This window comes from Dothidotthia symphoricarpi (genome assembly GCF_010015815.1).
Source record: "Dothidotthia symphoricarpi CBS 119687 unplaced genomic scaffold P153scaffold_21, whole genome shotgun sequence".
NCBI classification, from domain to species: domain Eukaryota; kingdom Fungi; phylum Ascomycota; class Dothideomycetes; order Pleosporales; family Dothidotthiaceae; genus Dothidotthia; species Dothidotthia symphoricarpi.
Genome location: NW_022985028.1, coordinates 134,119 through 155,050, shown reverse-complemented (window position 1 = coordinate 155,050; position 20,932 = coordinate 134,119). Strand labels below are relative to the sequence as shown.

Below are 20,932 nucleotides of genomic sequence, written 5' to 3'. Positions count from 1 at the left end.
TGATTAAGGACCATCTTCATGATATGTCGAAGGTGTGGTGGAAACTTTATTCTCAACATACGCCAGAAGCTTGGCGAGCTTATCACCGCAGCGACCGAAGACGTAAGCTGGGCATACGTAAGGCGCCTCTTCGGAAGCTTTTTTCACCCTAATTCCATTTGATCCGTGTAAAGATGTCCGCCCTGCCACAACCACCGCCAAACTTGAGGTTCCGTTTTCCGGTGGCAATGCAATCTGTGAGGGTGGGCTTAACAGTTCAACATATCACCATCCGACCCGTTCGCGAGCAAATTCGCAACATGTCGTCATTGGTATACAACGATTGTGGGAGGAATCCTTGGCAATGAGATCCAGCCCTTGAGATCGTCGGATCCTCCCGCATGTCTAGCATGACGATGTGCGTCCCCTTTTCGTCCGTACCCCGTGGAGGGCCAAGTAGCCGCCAGCATCCGGAGGCCGAAACGCTATGACAGCATAACGCGAAACAATAATGAAATTTCTCATTGATGATAAGAGTAGAGAATGCCGGTTAGAGGATAGACAGCTCTTTTCGTTCAGCAACAGTCTCGTCCATCATGGCTGCCCCATATTCAAACGGCGAGGGGCTCGCCCACACAACAGGTTCGACAACAGAATCGAATGGACGACCTATTATATCTCACCAACACACTCATGGAGCTGGAATCTACCGGACTGAGTCGGGCAGGGAGACTTATGCACCGGATGGCCATATATCCAACCTCCAGAGACATGCGCCTGAGTCCTCTTCAAGGCAAGCTGGATACACGGATGCCAGCCTTTTCTCTGCCCCCCAGCACGATGAGGTGCCATTGGAGCCGATCGAGAAAGTCACTACATCGAGCTCGAGCGACTCATCCGAAACTGAAGTCGGAGTGTATGGCCAACGTGATGACAAGAAGCGAAGTTCTTCGTCGGGCGAGTTCCCAACCGCACCACTTGAACGTCGAGTTACACAGGCGGAAATCGACGATCCCAGCAGGAGAGAACTCCAACGGATTATGACGAGCATGTCGATGAAGTCGCGAAACAGCACCATTGCCGAACCTGGTGATCCGGCTGTGGATCCTTCGAACGAGGCCTTTGATCTTTCGAAATTCTTGAAGATGTTCAGACGCTACATGGAGGACGAGGGAACCGAAATGAAGAAGGTCTCCGTCGTGTACAAGAATCTGAGCATCTTCGGTTCTGGTGCTGCGCTGCAGCTTCAACGCACAGTGGCTGATTTGTTCATGGCTCCAATTCGCATCGGCGAACATATCAGTCTCGGCAAATCGGGTCGCAAACAGATCCTCCACAGCTTCGATGGTATCATCAAAACTGGAGAGCTTTGTGTTGTACTGGGACGGCCAGGATCGGGGTGCAGTACCTTGTTGAAGGCACTTACTGGTGAACTACAAGGACTGGATGTTGACGATTCGGAAATCTACTACAACGGCATTCCACAAAGCAGAATGATCAAGGAGTTCAAAGGCGAGACCGTGTACAATCAGGAGGTTGACAAGCATTTCCCCCATCTTACAGTTGGTCAAACGCTTGAATACGCAGCAGAGATCAGAACTCCATCTCACCGACCGAATGGAGTGTCGCGTCGCGAATACGCCAAGAACATGGCGCAAGTCGTCATGGCTGTTCTTGGACTGAGTCACACCTACAACACCAAAGTTGGTGATGACTTTGTTCGTGGTGTATCGGGAGGAGAGAGGAAGCGAGTCAGTGTTGCTGAGATGCTCCTTGCGGGAGCACCGTTCGCCGCGTGGGACAACTCTACGCGTGGTCTCGACTCAGCGACTGCGTTGAAGTTCGTCAAGGTGAGTGAATTGTATAGGCTTTCTTGAGTCTTCTTGCTGATCATAACACAGTCTTTGAGAATCGGGTCCGACCTTATGGGTGGTGCCGCAGCCGTTGCGATCTACCAAGCCAGTCAGAGCGTTTACGATTGTTTCGACAAAGCAGCAGTACTTTACGAAGGCCGTCAGATCTACTTTGGGCCTGCCAACAAGGCACACAGCTTCTTCGATCGTCAGGGCTGGTACAGTCCTCCACGTCAAACTACAGGCGACTTTTTGACAGCCGTCACAAATCCCTCCGAGCGGAAAGCGAAGAAGGGCATGGAGAATAAGGTGCCTCGAACTCCCGAAGACTTCGAAAAGTACTGGCGCGATTCGCCCGAGTACAGGAATTTGATGAACGAGATCAAGGAACACGAGCAAGACAACGCACCTGGCGAACGGGGCACCCTTCAACAGCTCCGCGAACAGAAGAACTACGACCAAGCCAAACACGCCCGTCCCAAGTCTCCATACCTCATCAGCGTGCCCATGCAAATCAAGCTCAACACGAGGCGTGCATACCAACGTATCTGGGGTGACATAGCATCACCGGCTACACAAGCGGCTCTCCAGGTTGTCGTGTCTCTCATTGTGGGTTCCATCTACTTTGGACATTCACCGGGTACTTCCTCCTTTGCTGGCAGAGGAGCAATTCTGTTCTTGGCTATTCTATTCAACGCCCTCACCACGATTGGTGAGATCGGCGGTCTCTACGCCCAACGCCCGATTGTCGAGAAACACAACTCTTACGCATTCTATCATCCGGCAACAGAAGGCATCTCTGGTATTGTTGCTGACATTCCGGTCAAATTTGTACAATGTGGTGTTTTCAACATCATTATTTACTTCCTTGGACAGCTGCGCTATGAGCCAGGACAGTTCTTCCTGTTCTTCCGTAAGTCACCGTCTCTGTGTTCAAGAGCTATCTGACATTTATCAGTTGTGACGTACATTTCGATCTTCGTCATGACGGCAATCTTCCGGACTACCGCTGCACTGACCAAGACGGCCTCGCAGGCTATGGCTGGCGCTGGTGTCTTGGTTTTGATTCTCGTCATCTACACCGGATATGTCATTCGAGTTCCTGAGATGCCTGTCTACTTCGGATGGCTACGGTACTTACACAATTCTCACTTAGCTATTTGAATGACGGCTGACAACTTTCACAGATGGATTAACCCAATTCACTACGCTTTTGAAATCCTCCTCGCCAACGAGTTCCACGGCGTCGACTTCCCTTGTGACAGCTTCATCCCCTCCGGACCAGGCTACACCACCACTGGCGAGTCTTTCATCTGCAACAGTCAGGGCGCAGTCGCTGGCGAGACTTTCGTCAACGGAGATGCCTACCTTAGTGTTGGTTATACATATGCTTGGTCTCACGTGTGGAGAGTAAGTTGGGCTCGCATCTTACTACTTACAATCAAAGGCTAACATAACTAGAACTTCGGCATCCTGTGCGGTTTCCTCATCTTCTTCAATATCATCTACTTTGTCGCTCTCGAAATCAACTCCTCCACCAGCAGCACCGCCGAGCGCCTTGTGTTCCAGCGCGGCCATGTTCCCGCGTACATGCAGAACAACGACGGTTCCGATGGAGAGCCCGCCAGCAAAGCTGAGGCCGAAACTGGCGAGACGGACGTCAGTGCCATTCCGGAGCAAAAGGGCGTCTTCACGTGGCGAGATGTGGTATACGATATCCAAATTAAGGGCGAACCTCGACGACTTCTCGATCATGTCTCTGGATTTGTCAAACCTGGTACTTTGACTGCCCTCATGGGTGTCAGTGGCGCTGGTAAGACAACGCTACTGGATTCCCTCGCTCAGCGCACAACCATGGGCGTCATCACCGGCGACATGTTTGTGAACGGAAAACCGCTAGACGCGAGTTTCCAGCGATCAACTGGTTACGTGCAGCAACAGTAAGTCCTCCCATACCAGAACAGTGAAATCAGCATCTAAGCGTACCAGGGATCTTCATCTCGACACGAGCACTGTACGCGAAGCGCTTCGCTTTAGCGCTGTCCTCCGCCAACCCAAGAACGTCAGCAAGCAGGAGAAATACGACTACGTCGAAGAAGTAATCAAGATGCTGGGTATGGAAGAGTTCGCAGGTGCCGTCGTCGGTGTCCCTGGCGAAGGTCTCAACGTCGAACAACGAAAGCTCCTCACCATCGGCGTGGAGCTAGCTGCCAAACCCGCGCTACTACTCTTCCTCGACGAACCCACCTCCGGTCTTGATTCTCAGAGCTCCTGGTCCATCGTCTCCTTTCTGCGCAAGCTCGCCTCTGCAGGCCAAGCCATCCTCTGCACCATCCACCAGCCCAGCGCCATCCTGTTCCAGGAATTCGACCGCCTGCTCTTCCTCGCCAAGGGCGGCAAAACCGTCTACTTTGGTGAAATTGGAGAGAACTCGCAGACCCTGCTCGACTACTTCCAAACCCAGGGCGCCCGCGACTGCGGCGAGGACGAGAACCCCGCCGAGTACATGCTGGAGATTGTCAACAACGGGAAGAACGACCAGGGCAAAGACTGGCACAGCGTGTGGAACGAGAGCGAGGAGTATAAGACTGTGCAGCGCGACATCGACCAGATCCACGAGGAGAAGAGACATGAGAATATCGACACGGCGGGCCAGACGGGCAATTCGGAGTTTGCGATGCCGCTTGCTACACAGATCTGGGAGTGTGTGTTCCGCTCTTTCCAGCAGTATTGGAGGATGCCCGGCTACTTTGTCGCGAAGATGGGGCTTTGCATTATGGCGGGCTTGTTCATCGGGTTCTCGTTCTTCGATGCGGATTCCACCCAGGCCGGCATGCAGACTATCATCTTTTCGTGCTTCATGATCACCACCATCTATACGTCGCTCGTCCAGCAGGTATGCAACCCCTATTCCCCAACTCAGATGAGCCATACTGACCAAGCGGCTTAGATCCACCCGCTCTTCGTCACGCAACGCGCACTATACGAAGTCCGCGAACGCCCCAGCAAAGCATACTCCTGGATCGCCTTCATGACAGCCAACATCGTCGTCGAAATCCCCTACGGCATCCTCGCCGGCACCCTAGTCTGGGCATGTTTCTACTTCCCCGTCATCGGCGCAGGGCAAGAACCGCACCGTCAAGCCCTCATATGGATGTTCTGCGTGCAGCTACTCACCATAACCTCAACCTTCGCGGCTATGACCATCGCCGCGCTCCCCGACGCGCAAACAGCTTCCGGCATCGTCTCCCTGCTCACGCTCATGAGCATCCTGTTCAACGGCGTTCTGCAGTCGCCTAGCAACCTGCCTGGCTTCTGGCTGTTCATGTACCGCGCGTCGCCGTTCACATACTGGATCGGCGGCATGGTCGGCACGATGCTCGGCGGACGCGAAGTCGTGTGCAGTGAGTCTGAAATGCCACCTTTCAACCCACCCTCAGGCCAGACATGCGGGCAATACCTCTCCGACTACGCGGCGGCTGCTGGCGGCGAGATATACAACCCCAACGCCACCTCGGGATGCCAGTACTGCCCGCTCAGCAACGCGGACCAGTTCCTCACCTCCAGCAACATCCACTACGGCGAGCGGTGGAGGAACTTCGGCATCATCTTCGCATATATCTGCTTCAATACCTTCATGGCACTGTTTACGTACTGGCTGTTCCGCGTCGTGAAGATCGGCGGGCTGAAGGATAAGCTGCATAAGAGCAAGACGGGGGGCAAGGCGGAGGAGGGTGCGGAGAAGGCGGCGGGCAAGGCGGCGAGGGATGGCGGGCATCCACCTAACTCGCATGTGCAGACGGAGAAGGACACGAATCCGGCGGTGTGAGGTGGGGTTTGTTAGTTTCGTTCCAGTCTTCTTCTTTGACTCTGTTTGTCTGTATAGATTTTTTTTTCTGCTGGGTATAGATGGCATAGCGTGCGGTAGGGCTTTTACTTTTGACTTTTAATACTTAATATCCATCATTTTTCTTCTTTGTATGTTTCGTCGTTGTTGGATATGACGTGACATGACGTGCCTCCCGGTTTATCCGCCCGCTTGATAAATCTCCCACTTTGTTTGTGGACTGAACCATACAGTGAGTGTGTGTGCTTTGACCAGACCAGACCAAACCAAACCAAACATCAGCACCGTTTAGCTCGCCGAACGGAATGGAATAAGATATAATGGAATGCATACCTGGTTCGCGAATTGGAACGGCCGAGAATGAGATGCAAACTGCCAGGTTGAGTGGTAACAGGGAAGGGGAAGGACAAGGGAAGAGCGTCCAAACCTTCCCACACACACTCCATCCACTCCAAAATCCTCCCCAACCCAATGTGCGCAAAATGCTCGAGCCCCACAAACATACGTCTTTCCACTCTCTTCCATCCCACTATACCCACATTCTAATCCATTCCACGCCGTACCTATCCTATCATATACATAAACAGCACAAAACAGGCGCATAACCCAACGGCTAGGATATATATCTTCTTTCTTTCTTTCTTTCTCTCTCTCTCTCTCAGGGCAGCAAGAAGTATAAATGACAACAAACAACATAGCATAGACATAACCAAGCCCTCCATTTCATTTCATTTCATTCCATTCCACTCCGCAATCCCTTGACTTTACAAAAAACGTGCCACATCCTCCCCAAGTCTGAGAACCTTGGGCATTGTACGGCGAGGGAAAGACGAGGGCTGAAGCGGGATGGGATGAGATGAGATAGGGCGGAAGGAATGTGAGACGGGGTTTTTTTTTTTTGGGTTTCGTTGGTTTGGATAGATTTTTTGGCGGGCATAGCGTGTGCTTAGACTTTTGGGGTTTAGACTTTGGTTAGTATGGTGTTTCAATACTTAATCTTGTTTTTCTCTTTTGTATGTTTTGGCGTTGTTGATGTGGTTTCTGGTCGTTTGTCGTTTGGTAAGCTTGCTGGTTTGCTGAGGGAAATGCAGTGCGGTTCGAACAACCATGGACGCTGTGGTTCGCTGACTGAACGGGATGGATAGTTTGTGGGTGGAGTGGCAGAAGGATGTAGGCTAGAGAAACTATCAGTACGAATTATCGTACTGAGCGGTATCAGTGGTGCGGGTGGGCAAAAAGGGATGGTGATGACGATGTCGAAGAGAAGAGAAGAGAAGGTAACAAAGAGAGCCTCCGTTCCAGCGCTTCATACCAGACATCTATATTCACTCCAGAGAAGAGATGGGTTCCAAATTTAGATCCAACCCACCAACGCCATCGCTATGCATGCAGTCTCACAAAAACACCTCGTTGTACATGTATCATTACAGAATCTCGTCCCCATTGTTCATCGGTAGATTTCGTCAAACGGCCGTGTATCCGTAAAGCAATTGTCCCAGACTTCATTCACAATCTTAGCGGCGTGGACATCGTCCGTGACGCCTGGGCGGGCCATCATAGACAGCGTAGCGCGCCGCCGCACACAATGTTGCAGCTGCTCAGTGATGCGCCACTGGTTTTTTGTGAAGAATTCGCGGCTGAAGCGACATTCGCCACTGAGTGTCGAGGCGCGTATCTACACCAATATCTTAGCATATGTTGAGAAGGCGACACAGGTAGAGAGATAGACGCACCTCCAAACAGGCCTGATGGCGCAGATTCTCGGGCTCAACCTTCCACTTCAAATGATCCCACGCATGCACCATCTCATGCGCCATAGTATCCTCCTGATGCCCGCGATTCCTGAACTTATTCGCACACAGCAATATCCCATGGTCGAGGCTGAACCCGCCAGACTGCTCGTTAGTGCACATGCGGCAAATAACGTTCTGGTCGTTCAGCTCCCCGCCCAGTTTCCACACTTCATCCCGCATGAAGCGGATGATGGGCGAGTACTGCATCAGGTAGTCGCGGTTGGTGTCGCAGCGCTTGCAGATGGACTCTGCTTTCAGTGTGTCCATTTCTGAGAAGTAGTTTTGCTCGAGTGGGATGTCGCGGGACCCGGTCATGCGGCCGAGCATTATGCTGAAGGTGCTGCTCCAGTTGTAGTAGATGGGGTCGAGTTTCTGGGCGGGGGGTTGTGGGGTTGTCGGTTCGGGGGCGCCGTCGGGGGCTTGTTCGGGGGGCGGCATTGTTAGAGGAGGGGTAGTAGGAGGGGTGAGGGGTTGTTAGGGCGTGGAGTGTGGAGAGATGGTGGTCAATCGTAGGGCGCGATATTCAGTTCGTCGTCGCAAAGAAAGTTGTAGACTGTCCGCCAATCGGAGTTAGAACGGAGTCAAGCCCTCGATCCCAGTCATTCCACATGCCAATAAACCACGACCATCCCATCTATATTCATATTCCACTTCTCAAATATCGCAAAGATGGCGGTTCACATGCGCAAACTGCCCGGCCAGCTCACCGTCGTCATCAAACTCGGTAACCCCCACCACGTACTTCCCCCGTCTATCCAACTCGACACACTCACCAACATGCACAGGCACCTCCTCCATCGTCGACGAGAAGACGCACCAGCCGCTCCTCTCCATCCTCTCCCTGATCGTCGAGACAGCATGCTCCCTACATGCCGCCGGCCACCGCGTCGTCATCGTATCCTCAGGCGCCATCGGTGTTGGCCTCCGACGTATGAACCTCCCACGTCGCCCAAAGCATCTCCCCAAAGTGCAGGCCCTCGCAGCTATCGGCCAGTGCCGCCTCATCAGTCTGTGGGACCAGTTATTCGGCAATCTGGAACAGCCCATTGCGCAAATACTGCTGACGCGGAACGACATTGCGGACCGAACACAGTATCAGAATGCGCAGAACACCTTCATCGAGCTGCTGAGCATGGGCGTCATCCCGATTGTGAATGAGAATGACACGCTCGCCGTCACCGAGATCAAGTTCGGCGACAACGACACGCTGAGTGCCATTACCGCCGGCATGGTGCAGGCCGACTATCTGTTCCTGATGACCGACGTCGACTGCCTGTACGACAAGAACCCGCGCACAAACCCCGACGCAAAAGCCATCGAAGTCGTCGAGGACATCGCCGACCTAGCCGTCGACGTCAGCTCAGCAGGCAGCGCCCTAGGGACAGGCGGCATGAGCACGAAAATCGTCGCCGCCCGCCTAGCCACAAGCGCAGGCGTAACAACCGTCATAACCAAGAGCAGCAAGCCCGGCAACATCAGCGCCATCATCCGCCACGCCGAGCAGCAGCGCAAAGCCGCAGGCATGTCGAGCCGCAACTCCGTCACAAACTTCCTAACCGACGACGGCGTGCCCGTCGCGCAAACCGCTGCCCTCAACCTACACGACCTCTCCACCTCAACATCCTCCCTACGCGATGAAACCCTCGTTGACCCCGAACCAGTGCCCCTCCACACCCGCTTCCTCCCCATCTCCCACCCCATCCGCGACCGCTACTTCTGGATCCTGCACGGCCTCGCGCCCCACGGCACGCTGTACATCGACCACGGGGCGTGGGCCGCGCTGAACGACAAAGCGGGGCTTTTGCCAGTCGGCATCGTAGACGTAGACGGCCACTTCGCCCAGCAGGAAGCAGTCCGCATCTTCGTCGTCAAACGCTTGCCGTCACACAACGCACATCCAGCCACCCCCTCAACCCCAACATCAACATCGACATCCACAACGACTACAACACCCCTAGCACCAATCCCCATCCGCCACCCCCTCGTCCACTCCATCTCCCACTCTACCCCATCCTCAAACACACACACCCCCGCAGCCCCTCCACAATACGAACTCCACAACCCCGCGCCCTTCGAAATAGGCCGCGCGGTGGTAAACTACTCCGCCGCGGAGATTCGTCGCATTAAGGGTTTGCATAGTACGCAGATCCATGAGGCGTTGGGGTATGCGGATAGTGAGTATATTGCGTTGCGGGAGAATGTGGCGTTTTTTGGCGTCGAGAGGAGTAGGCCCGGGACGCCGAGACTGGGTGGTGCGGGGGGAGGGGTGGATGTTTGATAGGGGGGAGGGGGGGTGTTTAAATGGTGATGGAAAGTGAAAAATGTTGCGTTTGATATTCATTCATTAGGATAACCATCCTGTGCTGTGCTATCCAAGCATCCCATCCATTGAGTGATTGAACGCCGAGGAAACCAAACCAAACTCCAGGCTATGCCCCTCGCGTTGTACGCCAAAACACCATGCACCTAACTAGATCCAAACACATGCTACATACAAATCATCAAACACCACAAGTAAATAGCCGTTCTAACTCTCGCGCTCCGAGCTAGCAGTGGACAACTTCTCCGCCTTGCTGCCGGCCGACGCGCGCTCGTTCGCGCGCAGACTACCCTTGCAGTGCTTTACAATCCAGGGATGGCGCTCGACGTCTTCGAGGGCGATGCGTTTCTCAGGGTCGAGGACGAGGAGCTAGATGATCGTTAGTAAAACGTACAAACACATATAAAGTGATATGCAAGACTCACCCTCTTAATCAGATCCTTCGCCTCAGCGCTCACAAAGCCCGGAACCGTATACTCGCCCCTAACAATCTTCCTTTGTGTCATCGCCTGGGTATCCTCAAAGGGGGCCTCGCCGACAAGAAACTCGTACGTCAAGACGCCCAGACTCCACAGGTCGACTTTCTCGGAGTAATAGTTGTCCTTGCCGCCGCCGCGGATCATCTCCGGGGGCAGGTAGTCGAGGGTTCCGCACATAGTGTTGCGGCGGTTATTGGGTGCGTGAACGGACCAGCCAAAGTCGCTGATTTTGATTTCGCCGTGGATGCCGACGAGGATGTTCTCGGGCTTGATGTCGCGGTGCATGACGTGCTTTTTGTGGAGGTACTTGAGGGCGGCGGCCATTTGGGCGACGTAGTGTGCTGCTTTGGGTTCGGGGAAGCGCTGCTCGCGGCGGAGGTGCTTGTAGAGTTCGCCCTTGCCGGCGAATTCGAGGATCAGGAAGATGCGCTTGGCGTCGTGGAAGTGGCCGAATAGGCGCAGGATGTTGGGGTGGGCGAGGTGCGATTGGATTTCGATCTCGCGACGCACTTGCTTCTCGACCTTACCCTGCGACAGCTCAGACTTGTGCAGGACCTTCAGCGCGCAGACGAAGCCGGATGCACGTTCTTTGGCGAGGTAGACGCGGCCGAACTTGCCCTTGCCGAGCGGCTTGCCAATCTCGAACATGCCGAGATGCCATTGCTTGGGGGTGGAGGGCGATGTGTAGATGGCTGACTCGGTGAGGGTGCGGCGGTGAGAGGGGGCGTGTTCCAAGGTCCGGCTGGCGGAGGATGTGATTGTGACTTTGGCGATGCTGGCGCCGACAATGGTGGCATTCTTTGTGGCGTTTGCGGTGGCGAGCTTCTGCAGGGGCTGCTTCATACGGTTGGCGGCTGAGCTGGAAGGTCCGAGGCTGGATAACGATGCTGTTGTTGTCGAGAGGGAGGCCTTTAGTGTGTTAGATGCATGTTCCAATAATTGAGTTGTTATTATTATCCACCTTCGACTTGTGGTAGGACGTGGTCGCGACTTGCTGCTGGTCGTCGTTCTCGTCGGTGACGGTGATGCGCTCAAAGGCGGCTTCGAGGTTGGTGACATCGACCATGGCTGCTGCTGTGCTGAGGATGCTGTGTGTTAACGAAAGACGAAGAGTAAGAAAGCGCCAGCTAAGAGCTGCTGCAGCGGGTGACGATGTCCAGAGTGAGGTGTGGGTGTTGAGTCGAGTCGAGGGCGAGGGTCATGGCTGACCGGTGCCAGCAAACAAGCGCCGTTGCCATGGGCGACGACGATCCCCGATCGCCGAACCTCCGCTGTCCCGCCCCACCAACCCCACACTGACGCCGACCGTGCATTGCCCGCCATCCACCCCCACCACTTTCTGCCGCAGAAGAGTGCATCGCCATGTCGTCGCTGAATGGCGCGCCCATCGACACGGCTGCCCCCGGGCACGCCGACACGTCCGTCACCAAGGAAGGCTTCAAGATGACGACGCGCAAGCTGCCCATCCTCAAGGCCGACCCCATCGACGACATGACCAAGAAGCTGGGCATCCCGCCGCCCGAGATGATCTTCGGCGACAACCTCGTGCGCATCGAGCACCCTCGCAGCGGCTGGTCCATAGAATTCAACGCCTTCGACGCCCTGGACATGGTCGACAAGACGGGCGAGAACATGTTCAAGGTGAGCTACTCGAAGGAGTGGCAGCAGAACCGGTAGCTCCCTCTCGCCGTATATCCACGTGCACGTCGATTGACCTCGCCCAGCCAGAAGCAGTTCTCCGACATCAAGGAGGTCGTGAAGCCCTTCGACTGGTCCTACAGCACCGCGTATACCGGCACCGTCCCCGAAACACCCGCCTTCACACCCACCACCACTCCCATCCCCCTCGCCCTCCTCAGGCGTCCAGACCCCATCCACTTCTTTGACGAGGTCATGCTGTATGAAGATGAGCTGGCCGACAACGGCATCGCCATGTTGTCTTGCAAGATCCGCGTCATGCCCGCCCGCCTGCTGCTGCTAGTGCGCTTCTTCATGCGTCTGGACGATGTTGTACTTAGGATACGGGACACGCGCGTCTTTGTCGAGTTTGGGACTGATGAGGTGATCCGGGAATACACAGCCAGGGAGGAGTCGTATGAAGAGGTTAGGAAGAAACTGGCAGCGAGAGGGAGAAAGGACGACGTGCTAGCCATCATGCGGGACCCAAATCTGCTGACAGAGCACATGCCGGTGGTGGAGTCGAGGCTGGAGGGACTGAAATTGAGCTGAGGCATGTGAAGTGGTTGGAATTGAGACGAGCAAGATACGTTGGACGAGAAAGCATTGCGAAGGAAAAATAGGACGACTCAAGTGTGGAGCCTAGGAATATGAGGTCAGTCGACTTGAAATGTTTTGTTAGACAAATCTTGCTAACTTTGTCCAGTATGTGAAGCGTGTGAAGACACCAAATCAGAGGCAGGATGTTGTAAATCGATCAGAAACAAAAAGTAGAATACCATTGATCACCCTTCAAAGTCCCGTTCCCCCTCCTCTCAACCAATATAAAAGCACCCCAACCCCCCCAGACCTCTCTCCCACCACATTCCATCTTCTCAAAAACACATACAAAATATACATCGGGTCGGGTACATGTGTCCCTCCTCTCCTCCCTTCTCAAAACTTCAAACTCAGAATTCGGTCCTCTGACACTATGGCGCGCTCCGACATCGAAAACATCTTTTTGCATCTTTTCTCCTCCCTTCAAAACAGAAACATATAAAAAAAGGGATCTAGAAGCCGCCGTATGGTGTGGCGCTGCAACATCGAAAAATACCCATTCATATCTCCTTTTTCATTCAGACAGAAACTTGTGAAGAAAGAAAAAATTCATCTAATGGTTTATGATGGCGCGCTGCACAACAAAAAGTACATGGCCTATATGTCTGCGTCTTCTTCTCCTTTGTGTAATTCTTGATTGACGGGATACCATCAGAATGAACCAAGGAGTATGATGATGTGGTGCTCCTGTTGATGTTTCCTCATCTAAGAAAACATACAAAAGAAGTGAGGAACATGGTATGGCTGGGCGTGTCGACAAATAACCTCACACATTACGGTGCCGAAAAGCTTTCTATGGAAACCATGGTTCGTCCTTCAAGACTAAGTTTCGAGATACCATGTGTGGTGCTCGTTATAACCACGTCGATTCTCGGAAAGCTTGGTCCGAAAGGAGCGGGTCGCAGGGCCATGTGCGTCGCCCGCTGCGTCGCTGGGTATGATGAAAACGCTTCTGGGCGGAAACTATGTGCGTTCTGGACTCCAACCTGGAAACAAAAAGTCGATGGTGAGATGTATAAAAGTAGCGTTTAAATCGTGCGTTTATTTAGATCTTATTCCTTCTCTCTCTTTCGTTGTTCTGGGTTTGCTCTTCCCCTTCAAAAACGTGCGTAGCTTATCGAAAAGACCGTTGCAAAGGATCTATGTTTTGCCCTGCTGCGTCTTTGGACAGGACTTAAAGAAACCCAGATAACGCTCATGTGGCGTTTGTGTAATTCTGGAAAAAAAGCTATCTGGTATATATATGATGGAGGGTTATGAGCGGTGCGTTCATTCGGATATAAATGTCTCTGTCGTTATTCCGGTTCTGATTTTGATACTCTCCTTCCAAACCCCAGGACTTATCAAAATGGGATTAAAAGGCTTTGATGTCTTCCTGCCCCGTCTCTGGTCACGATTAAAACAAAATCTCAACAATGTCCATGTGCGGTCTTCGCTCAAATCTAAAGAACAAAAGTCCATCTTGACGTCGCTGATGGATGGTTATGAACAGTGGGTCCATCCAGTTATAAGCGTCCTTGTCTCTGCTCCAGTTTCGACACCTGCTCTTCTCCTCCAAAACACCCATATCTTCTCGAAAGTAAAAAACTCAGTCTACTGAAACTTCATGTTTTCCCGTGCGTCGTCGTTGGTCACGACTAAAGAACATTCACAACGCGTCCATGTGCGGTCGTTGCTCGAACCCCAAAAACCCCAAGATTATGACGGAAATGGTGCATCCATCCAGATATAGATGTCGTTGTCTCTGCTCCAGTTTCGGTACCTACTCTGCTCCTTTCGAAAATCTGTAGCTTATCAAAATAGACTGGGAGTGGTTAGATGTTTCTCTGCCTCGTTTTTGGTCACGATCAAAAAACAATCCAGACAATATCCATATGCGGTTCTTCGCTCAAAGCTGCAAAACAAAAAACAATGTTTGCAATCGCCCATAGTGAGTTTTATAAGTAATGAGAGAGATATTGTCACTCTATCTCTACCTTTATCATTGTGTCCCATACAACATATCAAAATATTGCTGGCCTCTTTCATGGGTGGTGTGGTGGCTTGTGTAAAGTACACTTCTTCTCCACTAATCCTGGCTATGAGATTCAAAGATTGGATAGACGAAATCATGTGCTGTACAGACTTGTGGAGTGTACTTCTTCACTTTGCTAGGCGTGCGTGTTCCCGTCCATGGTCTATGCTGGGTTAGCCTTAGGCTATATTATACCTTTGTCTCGGTGTCTCCTCGACATTTATTATACACTTTTCTTTGCAGAAAACAAAAAAAAAGATATCTTGCAAGTAGCATGTAGTGGTTTTGTCTATTCTTGGTTCAAAACGCCTTGACAAAGACATTATGTAGAGGTTCTCTGCCCTTTTTCCAAACAACTTATGTCTGGTCTTATGTGTGGGCTATCTCTTCTACCCGAAAGCTACGGCTATATTCTCTCATTTTAAAACAGGACATGGCAGGCGCGATGTGGCTCGCCTCTGCTCCTATTTTGTATCAAAACAACACTCGCACTTATGTCATGGCTGTGCCCTTCCTCTTCGGCTTTTCTACAACTTCAAAGAATACTCCCAGCTGTGTCATGGCTGGGTCTTCCCTCCGTAAAAACATCAGTATTCGCTACCTTCTTTGTCGGATCTCAACCTGGTCCACGAAATATGCATGGCTGCGTTGTGTCGTTCACTCCAACTCTTCCACATTTTGTGTCTACAAAAGCGCTACTAATTGACGATGATGTCGTTCTTCTCTCCGCACGGATCCCAGTATCTCCAAAACGCGCTTTCGACCAAAGAATGACCGATCTTCTTCTTGCCTCAAAAGTGTCTGTTTTGTCTAGAAAACTTGTCCAATGTGCGGGATGGGAGTTGGCTCTACTAAACTTAATCAACATACTAATTTCTGTCCTTCGTCCCTCGCGTCTTCAAAACACTGCCCGGGTCTCAAAAAGTATGTACATCTCTCCTATGCTGCCTTTCTTTCCGCCCTAGCCTGAAACCTCTCAAAAGTCCGACCAGCTCTTGTTATGCCTGTGCATCCGCGTTCAGCTTTGGTTCTGAAATCAATGCTACGATCAGTACATGGAGGGTTGACGCATTTCACTGCTTATAATAACTTGTTTTCTTCTGAACGCTGGATGCAAAGAACACATGTCTGTGTGAAGGTCAGGGGAAACATCTACCCTTACTTCACCTTCTTACATGTCTGTTGAAGTACTCGAAACGCAGATGCAACCGTGCAATGTCTCTCTCTTGCTCTCGTCCAAGCAGGTATAAAGTATATCTGCTCTCCGACCTCGTGTTTTTTTACTTCACGACTCCAAGGACGGAATAGCTGTTTGCTGCATTGCATAGGCCTTTCCCCTCCCTTGGTATTGTCTAAAGATACAGTACTAAAAGAATGATGGCTGTCCCGTCTCCTCCTTTTCTAAAACACCATCCCCGCCTGACGTCTGTGTCATTCCCATTCAAGAGTCTCAGATGGAACACTACGCTGCGCTCGAAAAGGGGACCTCCATGGTTCGGAGTTGTGCTGAAATCAAGAAATCTTGGAAATGATGTTTGGCGGCTTCTCCCATCACTTGAATAAATGCTGGAGGGATAAGAATCTCTAAAACCTGCATCCTTCTCTTTCCGAAATCACTCTCCTGGCTGATGGAAGTTGAAAGTTTCCTGAACTACATGCATGTGTTTCTCTTTGTTTCTCCAAAACTTAGCAAAACAGGACTAGTGGGTGTGACTACGAATCAGAGTCACTGCCTTACCAAATCTGCGAGATATGCACGAAATGGCATCTTCTCTCTCGTCTATGCTAAAACGAAATTCTTTGTGAAGCAGAACAATGTCTGCTAAGCAACTAAAACCCTATCTGTCTCTCTTTCTCTTTTCTCTGCACATCTCATCAGTACTTGTGTGTCTCGGTTGAAATTCAAAACGACTGCAGAAGCATCTATGAGAGGTTTCTCTGCCTCGAAATATCAATCACGGCACTATTTCCCTTACACTGCTATTTCAACTTGACGTTATTGAAAACAAGCTCTGTAAAATTACATGCTTCCTTTGGCCGTCCTTGATTTGCTTCCTCTTCACCTCTAAGTTCTTTCCTCGTCCTAAAACCAAAAATTCGGCGTATTCTGGGCGCCACCCGCTGTCTTCAGACTGGCTTGTTACATCCCAATTTCAGGCTATCTATTTTCACAACTTCAAGCCAACCAGAAACTCCGAGAGTGGCACCGAATGTTGGCTCTGTGGGTCGTCGCTGCGCTTATATTCTGTCCTCTAGAATCACACCACAAAGAGTGCTCACCACAACCTCATGGGCCCTGACGTCCGGAGATGACTTACCGAAATTTGAACAATCTGAACACTTCATGTCCAGAGCAATACTGGTCACTACGTAGAGCTCTAAGGTGTAGGAGATTGATGGACCTGACAGTGCCATCTTTTATCAATAATTCCTCTTAAATACAAGGCATGCAAAAGTATGGTATCATGTATATAAAGGCAAGTACCAAGTATCTCATACGCAAAACTTTCCATGAATACGTCCATACTATATGACGTCTCTACGTTTTGCAAACAAAGACTCGAAGACGGAGCGAGAGGACAAGTAGAGTGGAAGCGAGGGAAGGATGTGTTCATCACAGGACATCGAGGCATCCTCTCAATTCGATAAGTATTCCACAAAGCCGATATGATATTTTCCATTGTCATCATGGGTATGTTGGTAGATGAGAAGATCGAGATGTCCATAGACAGAGATTAGGACTGACGTCTGAAATTAGGGCCAGACTTGTAGCCAGCCACCTCCATTTCCTCATCCGTACACTCAGTAATACTTTTCGTTATTCTGGTGGAGGGTAGAAGGCCTGCACGCGACGTCGAGGCATATGAGTTGGTTGATCTGCCTAAGAGTGAAAAGAATTCCTGCCACAGCGGTCTAGACAGCTGGATCGCAGCAGACAAGGCAGAGGGAGATCTATGGCAAGAAGAAATCAAGTCAAATATCAGTCGGTAAATTATCCATTGAATTCGAAAAGACGCGAGTTCAAGCGTTGAGCACGTCCTACCTGGTCAAACACCACAGGATGCGGTGAATCAATCAGCTAACAAGATCACAACACCACCCATCACGATAAACACATTCTACAAAGAAAAAAAGGCTAGACGGACACTTACAGAAATGCATACCAAATGAGTATGTAATCGTCTAGTCGTTACAAGGTTTCGCTACAGCCTGTCAATCAGTGGGCGCTAATCACTTGCTCAGAATGACTCATTCTCGCTCATTGTGATCCATACTCCGTTTCTCTTGGCATCCGCAGTAAGACGCCCCACTCCTGCATGGGTTGATTGCAGAGCAGCATTTGTTGATATTGTGCTGGATAATGCGTGCCATCGAGAGGCTAGATGCGGCACTGCTCAGCTCATTACGAGCATGATCAATGCTCTCGCTTTCTTGTGCGACTCATCTTGAGCAAGTGCGATGTTGAGCGATGGTTAAGTGATTGAGAATGAGCGAGAATGATGCTTGAACACTGGAATCGAGATAGAGACATAAGAGGAGAGCAAAGTAGAGCATTGGATATCGTAGTAACAATAAATTTCAACTTGCAAACACATGAACTGACGCGTAAGTGTCTTACGAGTCTACGTTCCAAAGCTTCAAAGATTAAGAACTCATTTTGCCGATGTGATGCCACCCCGAACAGGTGTGCTTTGATCGACCCATCTTCCGACATCGTCTGAAAGAGCCATCTGCGCACGCCGACAATTTAAGAAGAAGGATCCGAACATTGCTGACAACTAAGGAAAACATCATTTTTGCGCCTTCAACAAAGCACGAAGCGTTTCGACCTCGCCCTCGAGCCGGGCACAGCGAACCTTCAGATCGTCTCGTTCAGTCTTGACGTCCTTTAGCTCGGATTCCAGACCGGACATCTGGTCAACGCGCTTCTGTCGATAGCGACGGGCAGCGAGGGTGTTGGCTTTTCGCTTCTCGACGCGGGTGGGCTCAGCGGCGAGAGGGGTGTTTTTGGTACTTGGCAATTTGGGTTTGGGTGAAGTATGGTCTGAGGATGAAGATGTCTGGTTCCCGAGAGTAGTAGAGGCCGGGCTAGAGTGTTGAGGAGCTATATAACTTAGAAACGCCTTGTAGAATGGAATTGGTAGCTTACCGATTGTCATGGGATTGAACAGGCTTGTATCAGGTATATTTTCAATGTCAGATGGCATAGCTAAAAGGTTGATGTGTTCTTCTGGAGTGAATAGTGTCTGATCGCCAGAGATGAGTCCAAGTTGATCTCCATCGCCAAGATAGTGTTCGGCGCCAGAGACGGGTAGTGAAAATGGATCCCAGTTTGCGGTGTCGTAGAACGAGAGATCAGGAGCAACGAGATCACCTGACAACGCGTCTACGGCAGAAGAAGATAGAGGAAGAAGTGGAGTGGGGTCGAGGAATGAACCGCTAGAATCGGCGGTAGATAGGGACAAGGCGTGGTCCCAGCTAAATGTCTGATGATTTGGCAGGTCCCCGCAGAGTTCGCGGCGAGAAGAAGCTGACGACGGACTGGCTTGGGACGAACTGCATTCTGGCTGTGGTGTATTCCATTTCGAGATGTTGTAAAGCGGGCTCCAATCCCCGCTAATGAGATCTAGATACTCGTCACAAGAAATTGAAGTTACTGAAGAGCCCTCTCACAGGGTGACAGGGCGGAGTTGGATGAGGTGCGAAGAGATGGGTAGCCTGAGGCCATATATAGAAGGGCTGAGCATGACTCAGGCAGCCAGTCTTGGCATAGCACCGCCTTTTTCCCCAACATCTCACTGCAGCATCCGAGGCGCAGCATTCGCGATCGGTCCCAGCAATGCCGTCCTCCCGGATACTTCGCCCAAGTTTGGCGTCGACGACTTCAGAGGTACTGTCCTTCCTCGTGCCTTCAGCCCAATGCGCACGCGCTTCCGTAGCACGATTCTCGACATCACCGACACCATGGAAGGCGGACAACAACAAAATGCGGGGAGTGTCTTCGGTCAGACGGACAGGTCTGCGCCCTAGGCAAACACTCTCCGTCAAGGAGAAGGATTTTGAGAACCAGCGCCTGCCAACACCAGTCGCTTTCCAGAGGGACGTCAAAGGCACGCCAGACCACGGTCTATGGGACTTCTTCAAAGACAAGAAACTGCTGCAGACGCCCATGGAAGCGCAGAGACATGGTACGGGAGATAGCTCTATTGAAGGAACAATGGCTAATGGAGCCTGCAGGGCGCGCATGGACAGCTGGTGAATTGCGTAGCAGGGATTGGGACACACTACACCAGCTGTGGTGGGTATGTGTGAAAGAGCGGAACCGCCTCGCGACCGAGAACCTCGAGCGTGCACGACTAAAAGCTGGTTATGGTGATCACGAGAGCAACGAAAGGGACAAGACCGTGCAGAAGACAATGAAGGCTATCCTGGACACTTTGACAGAGAGAAACCTGGCATATCAGGAGGCATTGGAACTGGCGAAGCAAGATCCAGAGATCGATCTCAGGAGAACAGACGGCCCGCAGTACACACCATCAGCCTATGTAAGTAGCATAAATTACAAGCGGCGGGTGATTGCTAATCTCATGTTGTAGGATCCCACAGAAACGGACCATTTTGAGGATACGCAGTATGGTTCCGCAGAAGCAGAACCACCAGTTGAGTCTCAGACGATCAATGAACCCGCGATAGATAAGCCACTAGCGACCGAGGAGCGACCAAAGGAGAAAGTGAACGCCATATAATATAGACTACAGCAAGTCTGTACAAGCCAAAGACAGCAAAGAGCAATGCCGCGAGGCATAGGTGGTTTTCAGGAGAATCAGAGCATCAGCTTTGTTGAGTAACAGGCTGCACACGAATGTCGACCTGCGATACGACCTTGTCGATTTATCTGCTGTATCATATGTCGTACTGTAGAACTCGTACCTAGCTAGCAACATTTGTAGGATACGTTGAGAAGCTAAGAAGAAACGGCTTCATCGAGAGACGATATCGAGTGCTTTGACACAACCATCGAACCGTTCTGTGCAACCGTCTTATGCTCCGTCCTGTAATGCTTTAGGAGAAGGGTTGCCAAGCGGTGGATGACAGACACAACTGAATGTTCCCAGTGATCCTCCCACACTTGTTTGAAAGACTCTAAAAGTACTGCAAGCCATGCGTTCACGTTTTCAATCGCCAGGTGCTGATCCCTGTCTTCCCAAGGACGGTGTTCACGCGTTCACAAAGTAGCGTATGGGAGTACGCCACTGCATAGATAGAGTTGTGCAAGGAAGCTACAGCACCCCCACATAGCATCGCTCACCGCAACACCCAAGATCCGCTCTAGCCTGCCACGCTCAAGTAGACAACACAGACGAGTCTC

At 51.4% G+C, this 20,932-nt stretch overlaps 7 protein-coding genes across 7 annotated transcripts; 4 read left to right on the top strand and 3 right to left on the bottom strand.

The window, feature by feature from the left end:
• The first annotated feature begins 213 nt into the window (after positions 1 to 213).
• Positions 214 to 5,813, top strand: P153DRAFT_370276 (uncharacterized protein). Its single transcript, XM_033669001.1, has 7 exons — positions 214 to 1,829; positions 1,881 to 2,745; positions 2,791 to 2,965; positions 3,020 to 3,242; positions 3,294 to 3,772; positions 3,822 to 4,728; positions 4,783 to 5,813. Exons 1-7 carry the CDS (start codon positions 576 to 578, stop codon positions 5,659 to 5,661), a joined length of 4,782 nt encoding a protein of 1,593 aa, XP_033519338.1. The 5' UTR covers positions 214 to 575; the 3' UTR covers positions 5,662 to 5,813.
• A 1,313-nt stretch (positions 5,814 to 7,126) lies between these two features.
• Positions 7,127 to 7,910, bottom strand: P153DRAFT_300500 (mitochondrial inner membrane protease-like protein ATP23; the record flags this gene model as incomplete). The annotated part of the gene is made up of 2 exons (XM_033664333.1): positions 7,127 to 7,354; positions 7,413 to 7,910. 2 exons carry the CDS (start codon positions 7,908 to 7,910, stop codon positions 7,127 to 7,129), a joined length of 726 nt encoding a protein of 241 aa, XP_033519337.1.
• Positions 7,911 to 8,141: 231 nt separating this feature from the next.
• Positions 8,142 to 9,750, top strand: P153DRAFT_349051 (glutamate 5-kinase; the record flags this gene model as incomplete). The annotated part of the gene is made up of 2 exons (XM_033666233.1): positions 8,142 to 8,196; positions 8,258 to 9,750. The coding sequence occupies 2 exons, from the start codon at positions 8,142 to 8,144 to the stop codon at positions 9,748 to 9,750; spliced, it is 1,548 nt and encodes a 515-aa protein (XP_033519336.1).
• Positions 9,751 to 9,800: 50 nt separating this feature from the next.
• Positions 9,801 to 11,438, bottom strand: P153DRAFT_349049 (kinase-like protein). The gene is made up of 3 exons (XM_033666232.1): positions 11,233 to 11,438; positions 10,218 to 11,180; positions 9,801 to 10,161 (listed from the first exon to the last, which is right to left on the bottom strand). Exons 1-3 carry the CDS (start codon positions 11,335 to 11,337, stop codon positions 10,000 to 10,002), a joined length of 1,230 nt encoding a protein of 409 aa, XP_033519335.1. The 5' UTR covers positions 11,338 to 11,438; the 3' UTR covers positions 9,801 to 9,999.
• A 134-nt stretch (positions 11,439 to 11,572) lies between these two features.
• On the top strand, positions 11,573 to 12,809 carry P153DRAFT_400445 (TOR signaling pathway protein-like protein TipA). The gene is made up of 3 exons (XM_033671823.1): positions 11,573 to 11,944; positions 11,996 to 12,603; positions 12,655 to 12,809. Exons 1-2 carry the CDS (start codon positions 11,634 to 11,636, stop codon positions 12,498 to 12,500), a joined length of 816 nt encoding a protein of 271 aa, XP_033519334.1. The 5' UTR covers positions 11,573 to 11,633; the 3' UTR covers positions 12,501 to 12,603; positions 12,655 to 12,809.
• A 5,544-nt stretch (positions 12,810 to 18,353) lies between these two features.
• Positions 18,354 to 18,770, bottom strand: P153DRAFT_360585 (uncharacterized protein; the record flags this gene model as incomplete). Its single annotated transcript, XM_033666925.1, has 2 exons — positions 18,354 to 18,667; positions 18,713 to 18,770. 2 exons carry the CDS (start codon positions 18,768 to 18,770, stop codon positions 18,354 to 18,356), a joined length of 372 nt encoding a protein of 123 aa, XP_033519333.1.
• Positions 18,771 to 19,402: 632 nt separating this feature from the next.
• On the top strand, positions 19,403 to 20,309 carry P153DRAFT_379044 (MRP-L47-domain-containing protein; the record flags this gene model as incomplete). The annotated part of the gene is made up of 3 exons (XM_033669838.1): positions 19,403 to 19,751; positions 19,801 to 20,108; positions 20,160 to 20,309. 3 exons carry the CDS (start codon positions 19,403 to 19,405, stop codon positions 20,307 to 20,309), a joined length of 807 nt encoding a protein of 268 aa, XP_033519332.1.
• Between the last annotated feature and the right edge of the window lie 623 nt (positions 20,310 to 20,932).